At 31.0% G+C, this 18,858-nt stretch overlaps 1 protein-coding gene and 1 long non-coding RNA gene across 3 annotated transcripts; one reads left to right on the top strand and one right to left on the bottom strand.

The window, feature by feature from the left end:
- The first annotated feature begins 446 nt into the window (after nt 1-446).
- LOC108827173 (uncharacterized) lies at nt 447-3,403 on the top strand. The gene is made up of 3 exons (XM_018600524.2): nt 447-1,144; nt 2,634-2,993; nt 3,082-3,403. The coding sequence occupies exons 1-3, from the start codon at nt 706-708 to the stop codon at nt 3,270-3,272; spliced, it is 990 nt and encodes a 329-aa protein (XP_018456026.1). The 5' UTR covers nt 447-705; the 3' UTR covers nt 3,273-3,403.
- A 14,005-nt stretch (nt 3,404-17,408) lies between these two features.
- LOC108825738 (uncharacterized) lies at nt 17,409-18,605 on the bottom strand. Of its 2 annotated transcripts, none has more exons than XR_008938923.1 (3): nt 18,234-18,605; nt 17,860-18,039; nt 17,409-17,779 (listed from the first exon to the last, which is right to left on the bottom strand). It is a non-coding gene; the product is annotated as an uncharacterized LOC108825738 (long non-coding RNA). The 2 variants fall into 2 exon arrangements; XR_001945281.2 differs by having other exon boundaries at nt 17,860-18,073.
- Between the last annotated feature and the right edge of the window lie 253 nt (nt 18,606-18,858).

Consider the following 18,858-nt stretch of genomic DNA (forward strand, 5'->3'; position numbering starts at 1 on the left):
TGAAGAGTAACAATCACAATTTTGGTGCATTAAGAGCTTCAAATTAGTTATTCATGGTAATTGGTGTATTGATGGAAATGATAATATTGTAAATATTTGGTGAAGATGAGAATGCTAAGGTTAAAAACTCATTTTCAAAAAAAAAGAAAAATAACAGTATTTTCGTGAATAAGTACTCGAACGTCTATGGTGAATAGGAAAATAGAAAATTTCAGAAAGAAAAAAAACAGAGGTAATTTTTGTGTTTGGCTTAAAATTTTACATCATATTTGAAAAAAACACTACATTAATATTATTGAGTTATCACTAAATCTCACGTTTTCAAAAATGCAATACTAATTTTTTTTTATTTTAACAATATTTTGAGTTTAAAATTATCTTTTTTTATATTTCTAACTAGTATTCAAAATTTATGACATTGTCTATACAATATGTGAATTCGCGTTTAACCACATAGCATTATATTATCTACCAGAAATTGTATTATCTGGTAATTGAACTCTATGCTTGATATGAAAACATTTAAATTCTTGACCGACCATGGACTTCCACAAAGAAAAAAAAGACGTATCAAGGTATCGAATCTTAGATACGGTCCAACATGCATTTAACAAGCCACCAATACTGGTCTAAGTAGTGGGCACACTTTTCTGATGTCTTATAATCGAACGTTCGCTCACCGACTGTTTATTTCTCTTCTCCAAAATGACGTACTGCTCCGGCCGATTCACCGCCGCTCTCCTCCTGGTACTCTCAGCCATTCCCATAGCTTATCTCATTTCGTTAGAGCGGGCTGTCCCTTCCACACACGTCATCTCTTACCATAGCTCCGGCTTCTTACGTGAGTGCGCCAAATGGGACGATGTAGATCGGAGGTTCCTTGTGTCCTTCATGGACGGAGGAGGAATCGGCGAGGTTGTTACTAGAGATTCGGACGGTGATGATAGCGAGGTTTTGGAGGAAGTCACTTTGGTCAAAGACGTTGACATCGCCGGAAACGCTTCTGCTGGAATCGTTATCGACCGCGACAGAAACCGTCTCCTCGTCGCCATCGGCGATCTGATTGGAAATAAGTATAGCGCTTTAGCGGCCTATGATTTGTCTACGTGGCATCGTATCTTCCTCACAGAGCTTAGTGGCCATAGTAAGCTGTTCTAAATATCTATTCATACTTCTGTTTTGTTGGCCGTAGATTAATTCCTTCGTAGACGATTTATAGCAAGAACCTTCTGTATGTTTTATGGAGCCGGCACTCGGCTATTTAATAGGTTTGGTTTAGATTTGATCAGAGTTTTGATGCCATAAACCCAAAAAGTTTATTTAATCTTATATAAATAAATAAAAATAAATTTATTTTAGAAATAAAAGGAAATAGTAAAAAAACTAGAAAATAATAATGATAAGGGTAATTTTCTTAAATAGATAATTTTTAATTTCTGTCACAAAAATAGAAAAACACATAACTCTTAACGATATCTCATATACAAAAACACTATGCTAACAAAAATGAAGTATATCAACAAAGAAGAACAAACTTGAGTATAGATTTTTTCAAAAAAAAAACTGGAGTATAGATAACAATAAGCGAACAACAAATACTAATACGAACATCAACCTAAGTAGTGAGAACAATAAGGTAACAACAAACCATACACAAAATTTCAAAAAGTACTCAGCAAACCATGTGGACAACAAAAAGTATACACATAACATGGAATATATTTGAAGAAGTTCAAAATCATTGTTTAACAATTCAAACCGATAAACCCAAACCAAAACGATCAATTTTTTGTCTGTAGATATCGAGTATAAAGAAGGATTACGACTACATGTGAATATTTTCTTGAAAACTCTTAAGGAAAAAGATGATTAGAATATCAACGATTTTATGTTCCCATTTTGAGGAATAAAAGGAGTATTTAAAATTCTTAATTTAAGATTTCAGGGTTTTATATCGCCTAAAGGATAATAAAAAATAGACATATGTGAGAATAATGTATAAGAAATAATATGTGGTGAAAACCTCGTGATTTGTTGAGACTTATTTCTTAAATCGAGCTATGAAAAGGGAAAGGTAAGATTGGAGGGGAGTAGTTTGGAATGTTAAATTTTAATTGGATTCATGTCAATCCGGTTTGGTTCTTTTTATATCCTAGTTTAATTTCTCTTAAACACATTTGAATGGTATTCAGATTGCAACGTAGATATACAGAAAATTGTTGAGAATAGAAGTAAGAGAAATAAATTAATGTTTTATTTCATGTATAGTTTAATTAATATATATATAGAGAGATATAAATACAACAAACAGTTTAATTTGGAGATTAAGTAGAATTTGAAGAATAAATAAAATTACACAGGTAAATCTAAAATATTCTAAACCATTCTAAAACATATACTTATATCTGTTCATAGAGTTATATGTGTATAATGGATATCACATAAATAATTCATAATTAACTGGATTGTTGTTTTTGAAACAAGTGAAAGTAGTTAGCTTCAAATTTAAACATCTACCTAGTAATAGTTTCACTTTCACTGTTTATCTCTCAATTTTTTATTGATTCGTGTAAGCAAACCAACAACACCTGACAAAACATTCCTCGACTTGTTTTATAATTTGATAAATGCAGGTAAAGAGATATCATTTGCAGACGATGTAGCTTTTGATGCACAAGGCAACAGTTATGTTACCGATGCAAAAGGAAGTAAAATCTGGAAAGTTGATGTTAATGGGAAGCTCGTGTCCATCATTAAAAGCCCTCTCTTCACTCCACCTGGCTGGTTCATTAACATGGTCGCTCTTAACGGCATTGTTTATCACCCATCCGGGTTCCTCATCGTTATCCACACTTTTTCTGGTTTGCTATACAAAATCGACCTAGCGGAAGGAGATCAGAGTAATAAAGTCAATGTCATTGAAGTTACTGGTGGTACATTGAGGTTTGGAGATGGGATTGAATTGTTGTCTCCAACAAAGATTGTTATTGCAGGTAGTCTTAATATCTTTTGACTTTTTTGTTGTCTAACAAATAATTTTAGACAAGTTTTGCATACGGATTATTGAGTTAGTGTTTTCAGGTAATCCTTCTACGAGATTGGTGGAAAGCTCAGACGATTGGAGGACAGCTTCTGTGACGGGTTTGTTCAGGACTGGTATGTTTCATCGGCTAGTCTCAGCGGCTACTGTAAAGGAAGGAAGAATTTATCTAACCCATATTGTTGGGTTTGGGTCTAAGAAAAGACACATACTTGTAGAAGCTGTGTTTTAGCAGTTGTTAATACTTTCCTTATATTTATTTTAGGTTGTGGTGATGAGGAAAGATTGTTATTAGTATAAGATTACCTCTTTGCACGAATTATGATCAAATTTAAATCAATAAAAGTTACCTTATTTGATGAATGAATAAATAAATTATTTAAAACTGGTATTGTAAGTTACTATATGTAACTCTAACCAAGTGGTTTTGACTTAATGGTAAAGGGGTTTCCGGTGGAGCTTCTACTATGGGTTCGATTTTCCTTGGTCATCTATGGATGCTTTTAGTGTAAAGAAAACCGGATTTTCATGGGACTCGTAGTGATTAATCTTTGCGCCTAAAAAATTTTGGGATCACACTACGGTTATAAAAAAAAAATGTAACTCTATAATACTATAAATGAAAAACCATTTAAATATTAATATTTCCAGTTTTATTTATTTCTTTAACTAGTAAATCCTATTTTATATACTCAATAACTATGTAACAAAGTGATATTAGATTTTGATCCGTACTTTTAAAACGGATTATTAACTTTTATTAGAATATTATTTACTGAAACTTAGAGATTTTATACATGTGTATTTTTATAAAAGTATTTATTTTACAGTATAGATAATGAAATTAAAGTTTACCTGAATATAATTCTGTGAAAATAAGATAATCATTGATGTAACTCGCCTCGTATTAATTTTACTTATATTTTAAATCTTTAAAATTATAATATAAATTTATTTTTAAATTTTATATTGTTCAAATGTTGTTTTATTATAATACATTAACTATATGTTATTTGTCTTGTATGATACTTGATAAATATTTACATAATTATTAAATAATCTGGAAAAAAACAATAATAATAAAACATAACCTACCGTTGGATATACAATATAATCAAATAATATTAATATCCACTAAGTTTACTATTGTATTTTTATCAAATTTAAATATACTAAATTATCTTTTAATATTCAACTTTAATTTTTATATAAAAATAATTATTTATTATTTTAAATATCCTATTAATATCTTATTTCAACTCTAGTTTTTGGATATACAATATAATCAAATAATATTAATATCCACTAAGTTTACTATTGTATTTTTATCAAATTTAAATATACTAAATTATCTTTTAATATTCAACTTTAATTTTTATATAAAAATAATTATTTATTATTTTAAATATCCTATTAATATCTTTTTTCAACTCTAGTTTTCCCACAGTTTGAAAATGTTTTTTTTTTTTGCAAAAATGGCTAAAAACTCAGAGTCACATACAAAAGCAACCCACGATTTTTTGGAATTTTCATTTGCCATATTCACCCAAAAATTCCGGATTATTCATGAAAATGCCATTATTTAAAAAAAATTCAAAAATGGTTGTTTTACTCAATCATCCTCATCTTATTCTTTTATTTACAACATTGCCATTGTCATAATTACATAAACCACCATGAACAAATAATTTCAAGCTAAAATGCACCTAAAATCAACATCAACATCAAACATTTACATCTTCATATTCTTATTTCTTCCACACACAAAGTATTTCCCTTTCACCTCCTCTTTTATTTCATCCCACAATCCCAATTTTTTTAAAATTCCAGCTTACTAGAATTACTCAAGTTCATGATTCTTGGTCAAGAACGAGTGAGTAACTTTCATTAAAAACTGATGTGTTCTTAGAGAAGCTAAACATGATCCTCATTGGATCTTACGATGATTTTTGAATTTTTTTTCCAGATCGGTTTGCTTGAAGACTTTCATGTAAGTCTTTTTACAATGAGAAGACTTATACAGAAGTCTTCAGGTCATTGCAGAGGTTATTTTTGCAATTGACTTTATGTCTACTTTTAGAGACAACTTCTCTCGAAGTCTTCCAACTTTTCTTTGTTAACAAAAAATCTTACATGTAAGTCTTCTCGGATAAACAGTTTAATTTTGCAACTGACCAAATTGTGTCAGAAATTGACTTTTTATAGAAGACTTACATGGAATTCTTCCAACATAAGACTTCCGGGAAAGTCTTCTCACTCTCGGTGAAAGTCTTCTCAGGTTACTTTTTCAATTGAAAAATAAAACTAAATATTTAATTTCATTTAAACGACTTTCATTTACATGGAAGTCTTCCAAAGTTTTATTCCGAGATTCTGATCAAAATTTTGGTTATACAGAAAAATTCCATGTAAGTCTTATGCCGGAAAATTTACATGGAAATCGTCTAGTTAAATTAAATATTTAAGTTTTATTTTTCTGGTGGAAGACTACCATGTTATAAGTCTTCTATAAAAGGTCAAACTTTTAACACAATTCGATCAATTGCAAAACTAATTGTTTATCCTAGAAGATTTATCGGGAAGTCTTCTCTTGTACTTTAAAAAAAAATTCAAAAACAAAAGTAAGCCAATATTTTAAAATGAAGACTTTCAAAGAAGTCTGCTGTAGAGTAGACTTCTCTGGAAGTCTTCCTTTATAAATTTTCAATTGCAAAAATGACTTAAATGAAAGACTTCCTAGAAGTCTTCTGGACGATTTTCGTAGAAGTCTTCTACGTCAAAGTTTAATAAGCTTTCATATTCTCTAAAATTGTAAGACCTTTTAAATTTTTCTTGTTAATTCATGTATATTAGTCGATATTGGGGCTATTAAATGAAATTCATACCTTAATTGGTTTTAGTTGTGAGGTTACCAACATTCATGTTTATTTAATGTTTTTAGCTAATTCAAGAAAAATTCTGTGTAAGTCTTTAACGTTAGTATTGTAAACTTTTTAAGTAATTTTAAGATATGTTTTTAACTTTCAAAAGTGTTAAGTAACTTCAAGAATATCAAATCATATGGTTTAATGTGTTTTCTTAGATCATAATATATACTTTTAACCTTTATCACTTAAAATTTAATTTTCCTGCTTAACTTTTAATTTCTCACTTATATTTTAATTTCCCGCTTTAAATTTCTATCTTGAAAATGAAGTCTTCTGAGAAGTCTTCTAGAAGTCTTCTAAGAAGTCTTCCGAGACGACTTCCAGAAGTCTTCCAGAAGACTTTCCAGAATAATTCTAGTAAAATTGTTATATGTTTGAACTTATGTAATTGTTGATATTTTGTGAATTTGACTAAGTTTTCATGAGAAGTCTTCTCTCTTAGTTGTAGTAAATTTGACTATTTTTTGTGTTATTGTGTTTTGCTATTGGAGTTGTATCAATAACTACAATAATGTCAAGTATTTTTGGCAATATAATGTTGTAGACATGAACGTATTTACCAATTTTTGTATTAATATCTCTTCAAAGTTACAAAAGAATTCACAACTAAGAGTACACCTACAAATCACAAAATAGACCATAAACAAAACTATTATAGATCATTCATCCACAAAGAAAAGCTTGGACTCCACTTGACATGGGAGAAGACTCTGTTAGAAGAATTCTAGGAAGTCTTCTATCTAGCGCATTATATGTTAGAAGACTTCGAGAAGACTTTCGAGAAGACTTCCTAGAATTCTGACTCAGATCTGAAAAATCTGCAAATCCAAAAACGTTTAAATGACTTCAAAACAGAGAAAATGAATGGAAGATGAGATAGATTTAACTTTAAATAACACACAAAAATACATATTCAAAAAATTTAGATCTACCTTTACAAGAGTAAAGATGAGAACCATGTAATTAAAAACCTGCAAAACAAGATAAATTTGTGAGGAAGACACGAGACAACAAAATGATAAATTGATATAAAGTTTGGTGTTTTCAAGTTCTAAGAGATTTGAGAGAGGTTGGAGAGTTTTAGTTTGAGAAAAAATTAAGAGATTTAAACAACCAGAGGTTACTAAATAAAGAAGAATCATACATAAAAACTTAACAAAAACACTCAGATCTGTTATGAAAAAGGAGACATGGGAGACTATTTTTCATTTGTATCCATTGGAATCAACGGAGTGCCTATTCTTATATGAATTTATAATTATACAGTAAAATTTTAAACGCGACGGGTTTGTATGCTGAAATGGAAAACATCAATAGAAGAGAGGAAACATCCAAAAGCACATAGGAGGTTACATCCTCCTCTTCAACTCTTCGAACCCATTTCTTTGAGCTCACATATTTTCAACCTACTACATATGATCACTGGGTAGGTAGAGGCAAGAGAGATTTCAGTTGACCCTCTTAAACTACAATTATACTGTTATATAGTAATGGATGGTCATGAAAAAATGACAATTTATTCAAGTAATAGTGATGATTATTTTAAATGATGTTTATATCGATATAATCAATATATACGCTAAATTTTACTGTAACAGCTCATCCTTTATTATTAAAGGAGAAGCAAAATAAAAGAGTAACCTTACAAAGGTAAATTATTTACATGTATGCCATTTTGTATATATGTCATGATGAGAGCCCTTTTCAGCCCCATTTAACTTTAACCTTTTCATAACTAGACTATTTACTAAGAATGCCATTGGACTACCGAATTTAATAATTTAACGATGTTTGTTTTGTATTGTTATACCAAATTTACGTGTGGTCTTCCATACCTGATTATAATCACGGTTTCCATTATATGCATGCCATACTTATGAATACATAGCTTTCTTAATATTTTTTAGTTGTCATCTTTATCAGCCGATAAAGAACCTTAATAAAAATTGTGAGGTATTCTTAGTTAATTCAGATATTATGATAATACGTTCAACATTCATATTTATCGTCATCAACCTACATAGAACATACAACTATTTTCATCTATCATTGGCATAGTCCTACATAGATTCATGTGGTGATTGTATAATAAGATCATCACACCTTGAGCAAACCATTTTAAATCATCATAACAGATTCAAAATATTTACGAGACACAGCTTAAAATAATTCTGGTTCATGTATAACATGCTGTATATTAACCAGCCTATTTAAGATTATAATTCTAATATGATGGTTTTTCATTATATTATAACACACTCTAAGAAAACTTCAAAATTCCTGTAGAAAAATGCTACATTAAATGTTCAGGCAAATCGTAAGATATATAGGCTTTAATGTTTCAGTTATGAGGAAATTATGTGCTTGATCTATGGGATTTTTTCGGCCATAAAATTATACACCTGTTGTAATCAAAAAAATAATATTCCTAATAATATGGTTCGACGGTATAAGCTTTGTTCCCATAAAAGTATTATTATGGTTATGTACTCCATTAAATAAGAATCTCATTAGTTAAATATATATTGATATTGTAAGATGGTCTTGGTTAACACGAATGCTAGCTCTGCAATTCAAAGCTATATCAGTTATATATGGCATTTATACTGATCATATAATCGACTTTTAATATGATATCAAATATTCAAGGAATGTTCGTCATCAAATATGTAAGAAATGAATCGCTGGGCAACATTCAGTCATTCAAAGATTTTATGTATCTAATGTCGTATATACTTAAATTTAGGCGAATTTATTGAGTTGATACCAATTCGTTCTCCTATGTATTCAAAGTATTATCCATACTGCATTTAATTCCAATCATAAATTCTTTATAGAATTTTCTTTTGCTTAAGTTTAAAATGGCTGGTTATGATTTCTTTGGAAATTTGAAGCCGTATAAATTTATGTGTGCTATTTTGTATATGTATCATGATGCAATTATTATTAAAGGAGAAGTAAAATAGAAGAGCAACTTTACAAATATAAATTGTTTACATGTGTGTAACTTTGCATGTGCCATATTAAAAAATATATGTGATGATAATCAGGCTGTGAAAGCAACATTCTGGCACTGTTGGAGAGATAATCAACATAGTCATGGTTGGATTCCAAGGCAAGAAACTTTTATAAACGGTTTTTAAAAAAACGTTCATATTACCATTAATATAATTGTAAAAATAAATTGTACATATTAATCCATATCATTTAGTTTTACTGTTTCATGTTTTATATTATAAATTTATAAACTATATTTAAAGAATATTTTAGTTTTTTGTTAATAGAATGTTAATCAGTTAATCTCACCCTGCGCAAGGCGCATGTCTCTACCTAGTTTATTCTTATTTGGGGTCGATTTTATGCGTAGTTAACCCATTCATCCACTACACCACATTGATACAGACTCATAGATTTTTAGAGTAATCGTTTAAAGCTCTCACTATAAATAACCCCTCTTTCAGTCATGGACACCACAACTTCGATGAAACCAAAACAATACTTTGTTCTGCTTACCGAATACTAAGATGGCAATCTCTTTCATCCACCTTGCCGATTTGAAAGCCGTGTGATGCTCCAACACTGCTGAAGTACGTTTTCTGAGATTTTGGGAGGCGAGGAATGCGAGGAAAGGCGATGATCTGATGTGTCTTGACATGCTACTCCTCGATGAGAATGTTTATGATACTTATATTTGACAGTCTAATGTTGAGATTTTCACCTTGCAACAGTCCACACTTATACAAGGATCCGTCAGCACCACCTAAATGAGACATCCTAGAAGTCTTCTAGTACATTAAATGTAAGAAGACTTCTTTGGAAGTTTTCCAAGTTTGTCTAAGAGCTGAAAAATCTTCATATCCAAAAGATTCAAATGGCTTCAAACATTGAAAATCTTCAAAAATATGGTAAGAAATTAAAACAACAAAAAGAGTTTTCATAAGGTAAGAGCTTTAAACAACAAGAGGTTACCAAATGAAAAAAAAAATAGTTTTATAGATCTACCTTTAAAGGAGTGGAAGATGAGAATCATGTAATGAAAATCCTGAAAAACAAAATAAATCAGTGAGAAAGACATGAGATAAAAATGAGAAATTGATATAAAGTTCGGTGTTTTTAAGTTCAACGAGATTAGAGGAAGGTTGGAGAGTTTTAGAATGGAAACATTACATTTTTGTTGGAGCCATTTAAGGATAAGTGATAGAATGTGTAATTTTTTTATATAGAGAGAAAAAAATTCTAATAAGGTTAAATATTTTTGATTCAAAAGACTTTCAAATAAGTCTTCTAATTCAAGACTTCCTAGAAGACTTACTTGAAAGTATTTTAGACCCTAAATTTACTATTCATCCAGAAGACTTCCGCAGAGGTCTTCTAATGCATTACTTGTTGGAAAACTTAAGTCCCATAAACTCTAAACTCAAAATAACATCAGAGGACTTATAGAATCTCAAAAGACTTTACGGGGTTTTATTTGTAAAAATGCACTTTAGTTTTTCTTTAGTCATAAGGGGATGATTGTAATTTCACTAGCTTTTTGGGTTACTTCTACATTTGATTCAAATTTGAGTATACTTTTGGGGTTAAAATCAAGTTTTAAGTAATATTTGGAAAATTCCTTGTTTGAAAATGCATGATTAATTTTTGTTGAGAAACTAACTTAGTTGAAAATTTTATGCTTATGAATTTTTATAAAAAAAAATTGTTTCAAGATAATACATAATTAAATTTATATAAATATATTTTAAGGAAAATAAGATAATTTATTTATAAAATCCACCTCATATTAATTTTATTTTTATTTTAAAATTTTAAAATTAGAATATGAATTTAATTTAAAAAAAATTATAGTGATCAAAATTCACTTTTATCATAATATAAATTAAATATATAACATTCAACCCGTCTAATACTTGATAAATGTTTACATGTTTATAAAATAATTTGTCAAAGGTTGTAATTGTTAACATGACATATAATTCGATGCAACATATAATCAAATACTATTAATATCAACTGAATTTAGTATTTTTATTTTATCAAACTAAAATATATTATTTTTATTCATTGTTTTAAATATGAATATTAAAACTATTTATTATTTTAATATTTTAATTTAATATTTTAAAATAAATTAAAGTACTTTGTAAAATTCATGAATATATGTTAGTATACATATGTAATTTTTAACTTTATAATTAATCAGATAACTAATAAATGTATTAATATTTTATATTTATTAATTGGTATAGTAATTTAATTATGAATATAAATTATGAACATATAAATATTTTAGAAATATTAACTATTATCATATAAATAAAAAATAAATTAATATTAATTTATAATAATACTTATCATTAGTTACGAATTTTTATTATTTAAAATTATATATTTAGAAGAGATATATATTTACATTTTATATAAAAAATATATTATTAAAATGCTATTTTATAAAAAAGGATACTTAAAATATCTTTTAAGATGTTTTATTTTAAAAACTGAAACCATGTGTTAAGCTAGGATGTAATTTAATAATAACTAAGTTAAATAAATATAATGTCCAAGTATGAATTTTTGTAAGTATATTTTCTGTGTTTCTATTTTAATAATATAGATAAGTGGTTACTTGTAATTTTATATAGAATTATGTTCAAGTAGCACTAAAACATATTTTTGTCACAAAAAATCCAGGAGAATAATCTCCAATACATCATTCATTAAAAGGTAAAATGACAATATACGCACATATATGTCGATAAGTTTTATTAAAAATGAATTTAGGTTTTAGTATTTAGATGATGATGGTTAGTGTTATGGTTATAGTTATGAAAATTTAATCTTTTATATTTTAATAAATATTATTTTGAAGCTTTTTCTGTATGCTACTTTGTAATAAAAAAATATTGTATTGCTATTTATGGAATTTACCCAATTTTATATATATTTTTTGGTTAAATGATATCACTCATATTACCTTAAAAGGTGACTTTACTTTCTCAAATAAAATGTTCAATTGCAGTACATAGGGATCAAATCCACAAGGAGCGAGGACATACGATAGATCCTAATCAGGGGTGATTGAGCTAGAAAAATAGTTTAAAAATCGTAAATAAGTAAACAGGATTGAACACAGTAGTTGTTCGGTTGATTGATTTGAAGTTGTAAACAATGTGAGAAAAGCGTTAAATCTAGGGTTTCAGGTACTAATGATTATAGTGATATATAATATTTAGGTTGTTAATCCTAGAACTCGAATTCTATTATTCCAGCTTCCGCTGTGACTAAGTCCAATATCTCAGCTGGCTTGTTAATATGGATCGAACATGGATCAGTCCTATGATATGAGCGTCGGTTGATGTTTCCTTAGGAAAGCGTTAGTGGGGTTATCTATAGGTTCACTAATCTTAACTGAATCAGTTGTCGCTTGTTTCTAGCAATCGTAACTCAAGGGAATCTATTCTAGTGTAGAACCTACCGTCGTAGTTATCTACAATCCTAAAATCGAGGTTTTAGTTAGATACTCTAGAACACAAGCATTACAAGCAATTCATTGAAGGATATCTATCACCTTAGTAATTCTATAGTTTTGGCTAATCATTCGTAACCCTAATTAAATCCTAAATCTAACAAGTGAATTACTCAGACATACGAAAGCAAAGCATAGCAATAATCTGAATAAACTGCATAAATAGAATAAGGTGGAAAACCTGGAGTCCCAATACAAGCTCTGAATGAGTCTTAGATTTTCTCTCCCAAACTACAAAAAAAACCTAATTTGTTTGATGTGAAAATAAGAAAGTGTAAAAAGCGTATGTTGCCTAATACAATGACAGAGAATTTAAAATATTAGGTTAAAGTCGACAGAGTCAGTCTTGTAATTATGTGGTACTTGGGCTATATGTTGTCTGGAACCGTGTTGGGTCTTTCTCGCTTCGCTGTCGATCGACGACAAGATGTGTTTGTCGACATTTATCTCTGAATGTCGACTTTAGCTTGTTTGATGAACAGCTACGAGTTTCTTATCTCTTTATCTCCAAAATGTTCCATAATCACCACATTACTCCAAAACATGCATGAACATGTAAATACTCTAAAAAAATTCAATACATAATAAATAGACTATAAATTAACTATATACCATGGCTGAAAACTGGCTAAATCATAGCAAACAGATTGAAAGTTCTCCTGCCTCAGTTTATTGCAGCAAATTAATCCGCTTTTGTTAAATACAGGCTTCTAACTGAGAATCTCCCTCTAGCCACCGAGATTGCTAAGGATTACCATAAGCCAGAAATATCAGCTAGATGTGCTATCAAGATTAACATATCCAAGGCTTTTAATTCAGTCCAATGGTCTTTCTTACTGAATATGTTCTCAGCAATGGATTTCCCTCGTCCATTCATCCACTGGATCTCTCTATGCATATCGACAGCATCTTTTTCAGTCCAAATCAATGGAGAATTGGCAGGTTATTTTCAAAGTAAGAGGCGCCTCAGACAGGGATATTTCTTATCACCTTATTTATTTGTCATGGTAATGAATGTCTTGTCTAAATCTTTGGACAGAGGTGCAAGTGATAGACTGATCGGTTAAGACCCTTTCTGTAAAAACTTAGGACTAACCCACCTGAGTTTTGCGGACGATTTGATGGTGTAAACTGATGGAAAAATAAGATCGGTGGAAGGCATAGTAAAGGTTTTTGATGATTTTGCTAAAGCATCTAGACTGCAGATAAGTATGGAGAAAACAACAGTCTATCTCAGACACCTGCCAGTAAAATATCTATGTCTCCTGCTGACAACTAAGCGTATGTCCCCATGCAATCACCTCCCTCTTCTGGAAGAAATAAAGAAGCAGTTACACTCATGGAAATATCGATTCCTCTCATTCGCGGGAATACTCAAGCTGATAAAATATGTTATCTGGAGCATTACAAGCTCTTGTATATGAGATATAGAGAGATTATGTTCAGCCTTTTATGGTATAGGCATGAGCTAAACCCAAGGAAGGAAAAATTATCGTGGGAGGAGATCACTAAACCGAAAGATGAAAGAGGACTGGGACTCCGATGTCTAAGAGAATCAAACAAGGTCTGCTGCCTTAAACTGTTATGGCGACTACTCTCTAGGTAATCCTCGCTGTGGGTGTCATGGCCGCATAAAAATCTGCTCAAGAATGAGTTTATTTGGCCGGTCAAAGATAGCACAATCACATGATCTTAGAGGTGGAAGAAGATACTCAAATACAGAACCCTGGAACACAAACTTTACAAAGTTGAGGTGGGAAATGGGCTGATAACCTCTTTCTGGCATGATAGTTGGTCAAGTATGGGATATTTGTTTGATATTACAGGTCATCGAGGAATTGTTGATTTGGGTATTAGAAGGCATGATTCCATTGCAGATGTCTGTGACAAGAGAAGAAGAAGGCAACACCGACAAAACCAGTTGAACACCATGGAAATGAATCTGCAACAGTTTTTACAAACAAAGGACTACTAGTGATGATCATGTACTGTGGCGAAGGAAACATGATCACTCTAACAGAATTTTCAGTACCAAAGATATCTGGCATAATATCAGATCACCGCTGGATAAAGCTGCATGGCATAACAGCGTGTGGTTCAGTCATGAAACTCCTGAACAATTGTTCTGCACATGGTTAGCTATGAAGAACAGATTGACAACAGGTGATCAAACGATGAATTGAAATGTGGGGGTTATTGGAAAATGCGTCTTCTGTGACCATCTGAAACAAGGGCTTGGTTCGAAATTGCGGGTGGCGATAAGAAGCGAGGAGATGGGAGCTTAGCCATTTGCGCCATGGCGCTACAAAGCGAGCGCATTGTCTACCTGCAGCAGAACAAGGCACTACAGGAAATGTGGATAGTAATAGCGGACGAAAAGCGCTATGATTCATTTTTAATAGCGCTTCCTTGGACGCTCTGACATCGCCCGTTATAATAGGTCCGACCCTTTTAATAGCGGTTTTCGGTTGTGCTATTATTAAGTTTATAACAATAGCGCTTTTGTTGTCGCAATTGTTAATATTTATAATAACGTTTAACAAATGTTATTAGAACCTAATAATTTGATTTTTCTCAGTAGCAAAGATAGCAAATGTTTCATGTTATTAATTAGTTTTTTATTTATCCGAAAATTAATTAATAATAATTAGTGAATTGATTTTTTAATAATTAATTCGAAAATATGAAATAAAAACAATTTAAATTATTAAAAATCTAAAAAACAATATAATTATTTAATTCCCATAACACAACATTATCACATTCATACAAACCATAAACATTTTTCCTCCTTTACACTACAAGAAATATTGGTATAATTAAAAACTAACTAAAACACATTAAACCAAAAACCTAATTAACACTCAACCTAAGTAGTCGCCTTCCTCAAGCTCCTTTTTTCTCTTTGGCCTTCCTCATGATTCATCTGTTTATTCCACCTTCCTCAAAGTCTGTATGCCTCCTCCACCTTCATCAAGTTCTCCGCAGTATCTGAAAAGCACACAAAACAAGTGTTGCTAAATACAATGATTTGAAGACATACACCCATAATTAAGACTGAAATCAATCCGTACAAGATTAACTAACAAGATAACTCATCTCAACATACTAACACGATTGTGCTTAAGTCTGCCGTATAGAGTAACGTTTTAGCTATAACACTTCAAAGACAATGAATCAGCAGAGAGATATAAGCAAAACTCTGAGAAGAAGAAAGTCTCAGACTTTACTCTCACAATACCTTCAAAGGTTGCACTTGGCATTCCAGTGAGAGACTGCAACATTCATGTATGTCTATCATCATCGCCTTGATCTGCATCATTCTTGCTGTATACATCATCTTCTGACTCAACGTTTTCATCCTTCATTGTTGATAAAGACAATTAACCAATAAGCAGCATATACCAAAGAAAAGAACTAGATTTAAAGTACTAATTTCGAATACAAGAGATGTTCCAAATAAAACAAGAACTCGTCTAAACTTCTGAGAGTAAGAAAACCCCTAAACTTATGTTCAAACCTTTCAGACCAAACAAATCTTCTCTATTGTAATAATAATAATATATTGCAATTCATACAGTGACGACAGTAGTAACAAAAGAGACAACACAAACAAAATAAGGAACTCGTCCACCTCAATCATTTAGAGAAGCAAGTTGCGTTGTAGGTTGTAGCTAAGTACTAAATTTTCCGACAAAATATACCCCGAATGAAAAGCAGCAGAGATAAGCAAAACTCAGAGAAGAAGAAAGTCTCAGTATTTACGATTTGAGATAAGTAAATGACGGTGTTTGTGGCGACTCCGGTGAAGACGGATCTGAGAAGCGATGGTGGTGGTGGCGAGCGATGGGGGATGGGAGAGATGGCGATGGTGGCGGTGGTAACGAGCGATGGTGGTGGTGGTGGTGGTGATGGTGACGACCGGCCGTTGCGTATTCTCCGTTCTCTACCATCTAAGAACTCCATCTCTTCTCTCTCTCTCTCTCTCTCTCTCTCTCTCTCTCTCTCTTCTCGGGGACGACTCGTAGATCTGAAAAGATAGTAAAAAATGAATAAATGAATAATTAAGATCAACCGTCGATTCAATGTCAATCTAATGGTGCAGATGGGGTGATCCATGCCATAACCATAACTGACCAATAGAAATAAAGGACGAGGATTGATACAGAAATAATTTTGGGCCTTTGATTCAAATCAATCAATGGTTCAGAAAAAAACACAATATAAATTCTCTTTTATTTATTTATAGCTATTACAAAAAATTATCTAAGCTTTAAATACTTTGATATAATAATTTAAAATATGAAATCTAAATTTTTATTTGAAATTTTAATTAATTTACGGAATTATAATTTATTTAAAAATTAAGATTTAATGTTATGATATATGTTAAAATGAGATATGTGGTTTAGGGGTTATGGTTAAGATGTATGATTAGATGTATGATTTTAGTTTTATAATATACTTGGAGTTTTGATTTAAAGTTTCTATTATAAATTAGTAAATATTGGATTTGTGATTTTGTATGTAGAGTTTAATTTTGGGGTATAGGGTATTAGATATAGAGTGTAGATTTAGGATTTAGTGTTTGAGATTTAGAATTTAAATTTAAGATTAGATTGTTAAAATGGATAAACTTTGAATTTAAGTTTAAGATTGGATTGAAGTTTTGATCAAGTTTATGTTTAGGGTATAAAAAACATGTTTAGGGTTTAGGGTAACAATGTTTAGGGTTCTGATCTATTTTTGTAACATAACTTTCATGATATATATACACGTTTCGAATATGTTTTACATGTTTTGGTGTACTATTCATCTTAGTACATAACAGAATCATGTTTTAAATTATTGAAATTTTTAAATAATTTGTAAACATGCTTTTCAAAATTAGTTTTCTTAACAATACCTAACAAAATTCAGTTATCTAAATATTTTATTTTGTACATATTAATACCTAATAATCATATAGTCTAAAGCAAGACGTTTTAAACAACAAACATCAAATATCCAAATTTTAAATTACACTTTGACTTCAAAACAATAAAATCTTGTTTTCCCCTTTCCTATCAATTCTTTTCTTTTCTCGACTTCACTTCAGTTTTTTTTCTTAATCTAAACCTTGAACTCGTGGACATGGAACCATTTTGTGGATGACCATTTGTTTCCTTTCACCACTGGACATTCACCTGAAACTCAAAGCCGATGATATTGATGGATTCTGATGGAATCGACGTCATTGGCTTTCTTCTGTTCAGTCAAATCGACGTTTATATCCTCCTCGTCTCCCTGGAAACACACACACACACACACACACACATCTTTTAGAACACACAAGAAAGGATTTTTAAGTTAAAAGATTAAACTACCTGATGCTCGTTTGTCCACCTGCCACAAGAAAAACTCTAGTTAATATATTGTCTTCTCCTCGACCATCCGACCTTCAGATCTTTCTCTGGAAGATCAGAGAACAAACCATGATCGCTGTCTTCTGGCCAGACTCTTAGAAGCTAGCAAGCTGTTCTTGTAGAATTACGTGTCATCTGAAACTTAAAGACGAACAGGAGATGTTCTCGATGAATTCTGGAAATCCATTAAGTTTATTAAGAATCAAGTCAAAGCATACAACTCTAACTTAAAAATCAGTAAAGAAACCCAAATCAAAAGATAAAAGATAAAGACATTAGCACAGAAATAAAGAAACTCATATCGAAAGACAGCTACTTAGAATCTGAGATCTTACTCTGGCATCTCCATCAGTATTGATCAGAACAAACTCTTCCTGTTGAGAACTGGCGATGAACCGACCACCGATATTCATAGCACAGATCGACTGAGGAATGAAAGAGAGAGAGGAAGGTGCATGTGGTTAATTGAGGAACCGCTTCAACTCAGAGAATCTCGTTTCTCAGACATCCACAGTCAATAACAGAGTTTACTTCTCTTGAAAGGAAGACTCGACTCCATCAATTCTATCTTCTCTATGTATGAAATTAGGGTTTGAGATTGGAGAAATCGAAGCAAGACTTGAACACAGACGTGGGATTTGCAGAGAAAGAGAGAGAGAGAGCTTCACGAGGCATCTCCTCTACAGCCCCTAAATGTGAAAAGACAATCTCTAATACACACTCATATAAACATAAAGATAAACATTTAATTAAAAAATCAGAAATGGTAGAAATGAAATAAAAACCGTGGGATAGTTGAAGTATTTACAAGTTTTACCAGGATATAACCCATCCGTCCGGACCCGACCCAGATTTATGGTCAATTGAATTGAACCGAATCGTCTAACCATCTAACCCATCCCTCAAAACCAAACCAATCCCTCGAAACCAAACCCAGTCCTCGAAACCGAACCAAATCCT

Source organism: Raphanus sativus, chromosome 9, assembly GCF_000801105.2.
Source record: "Raphanus sativus cultivar WK10039 chromosome 9, ASM80110v3, whole genome shotgun sequence".
Taxonomy (NCBI): Eukaryota; Viridiplantae; Streptophyta; class Magnoliopsida; order Brassicales; family Brassicaceae; genus Raphanus; species Raphanus sativus.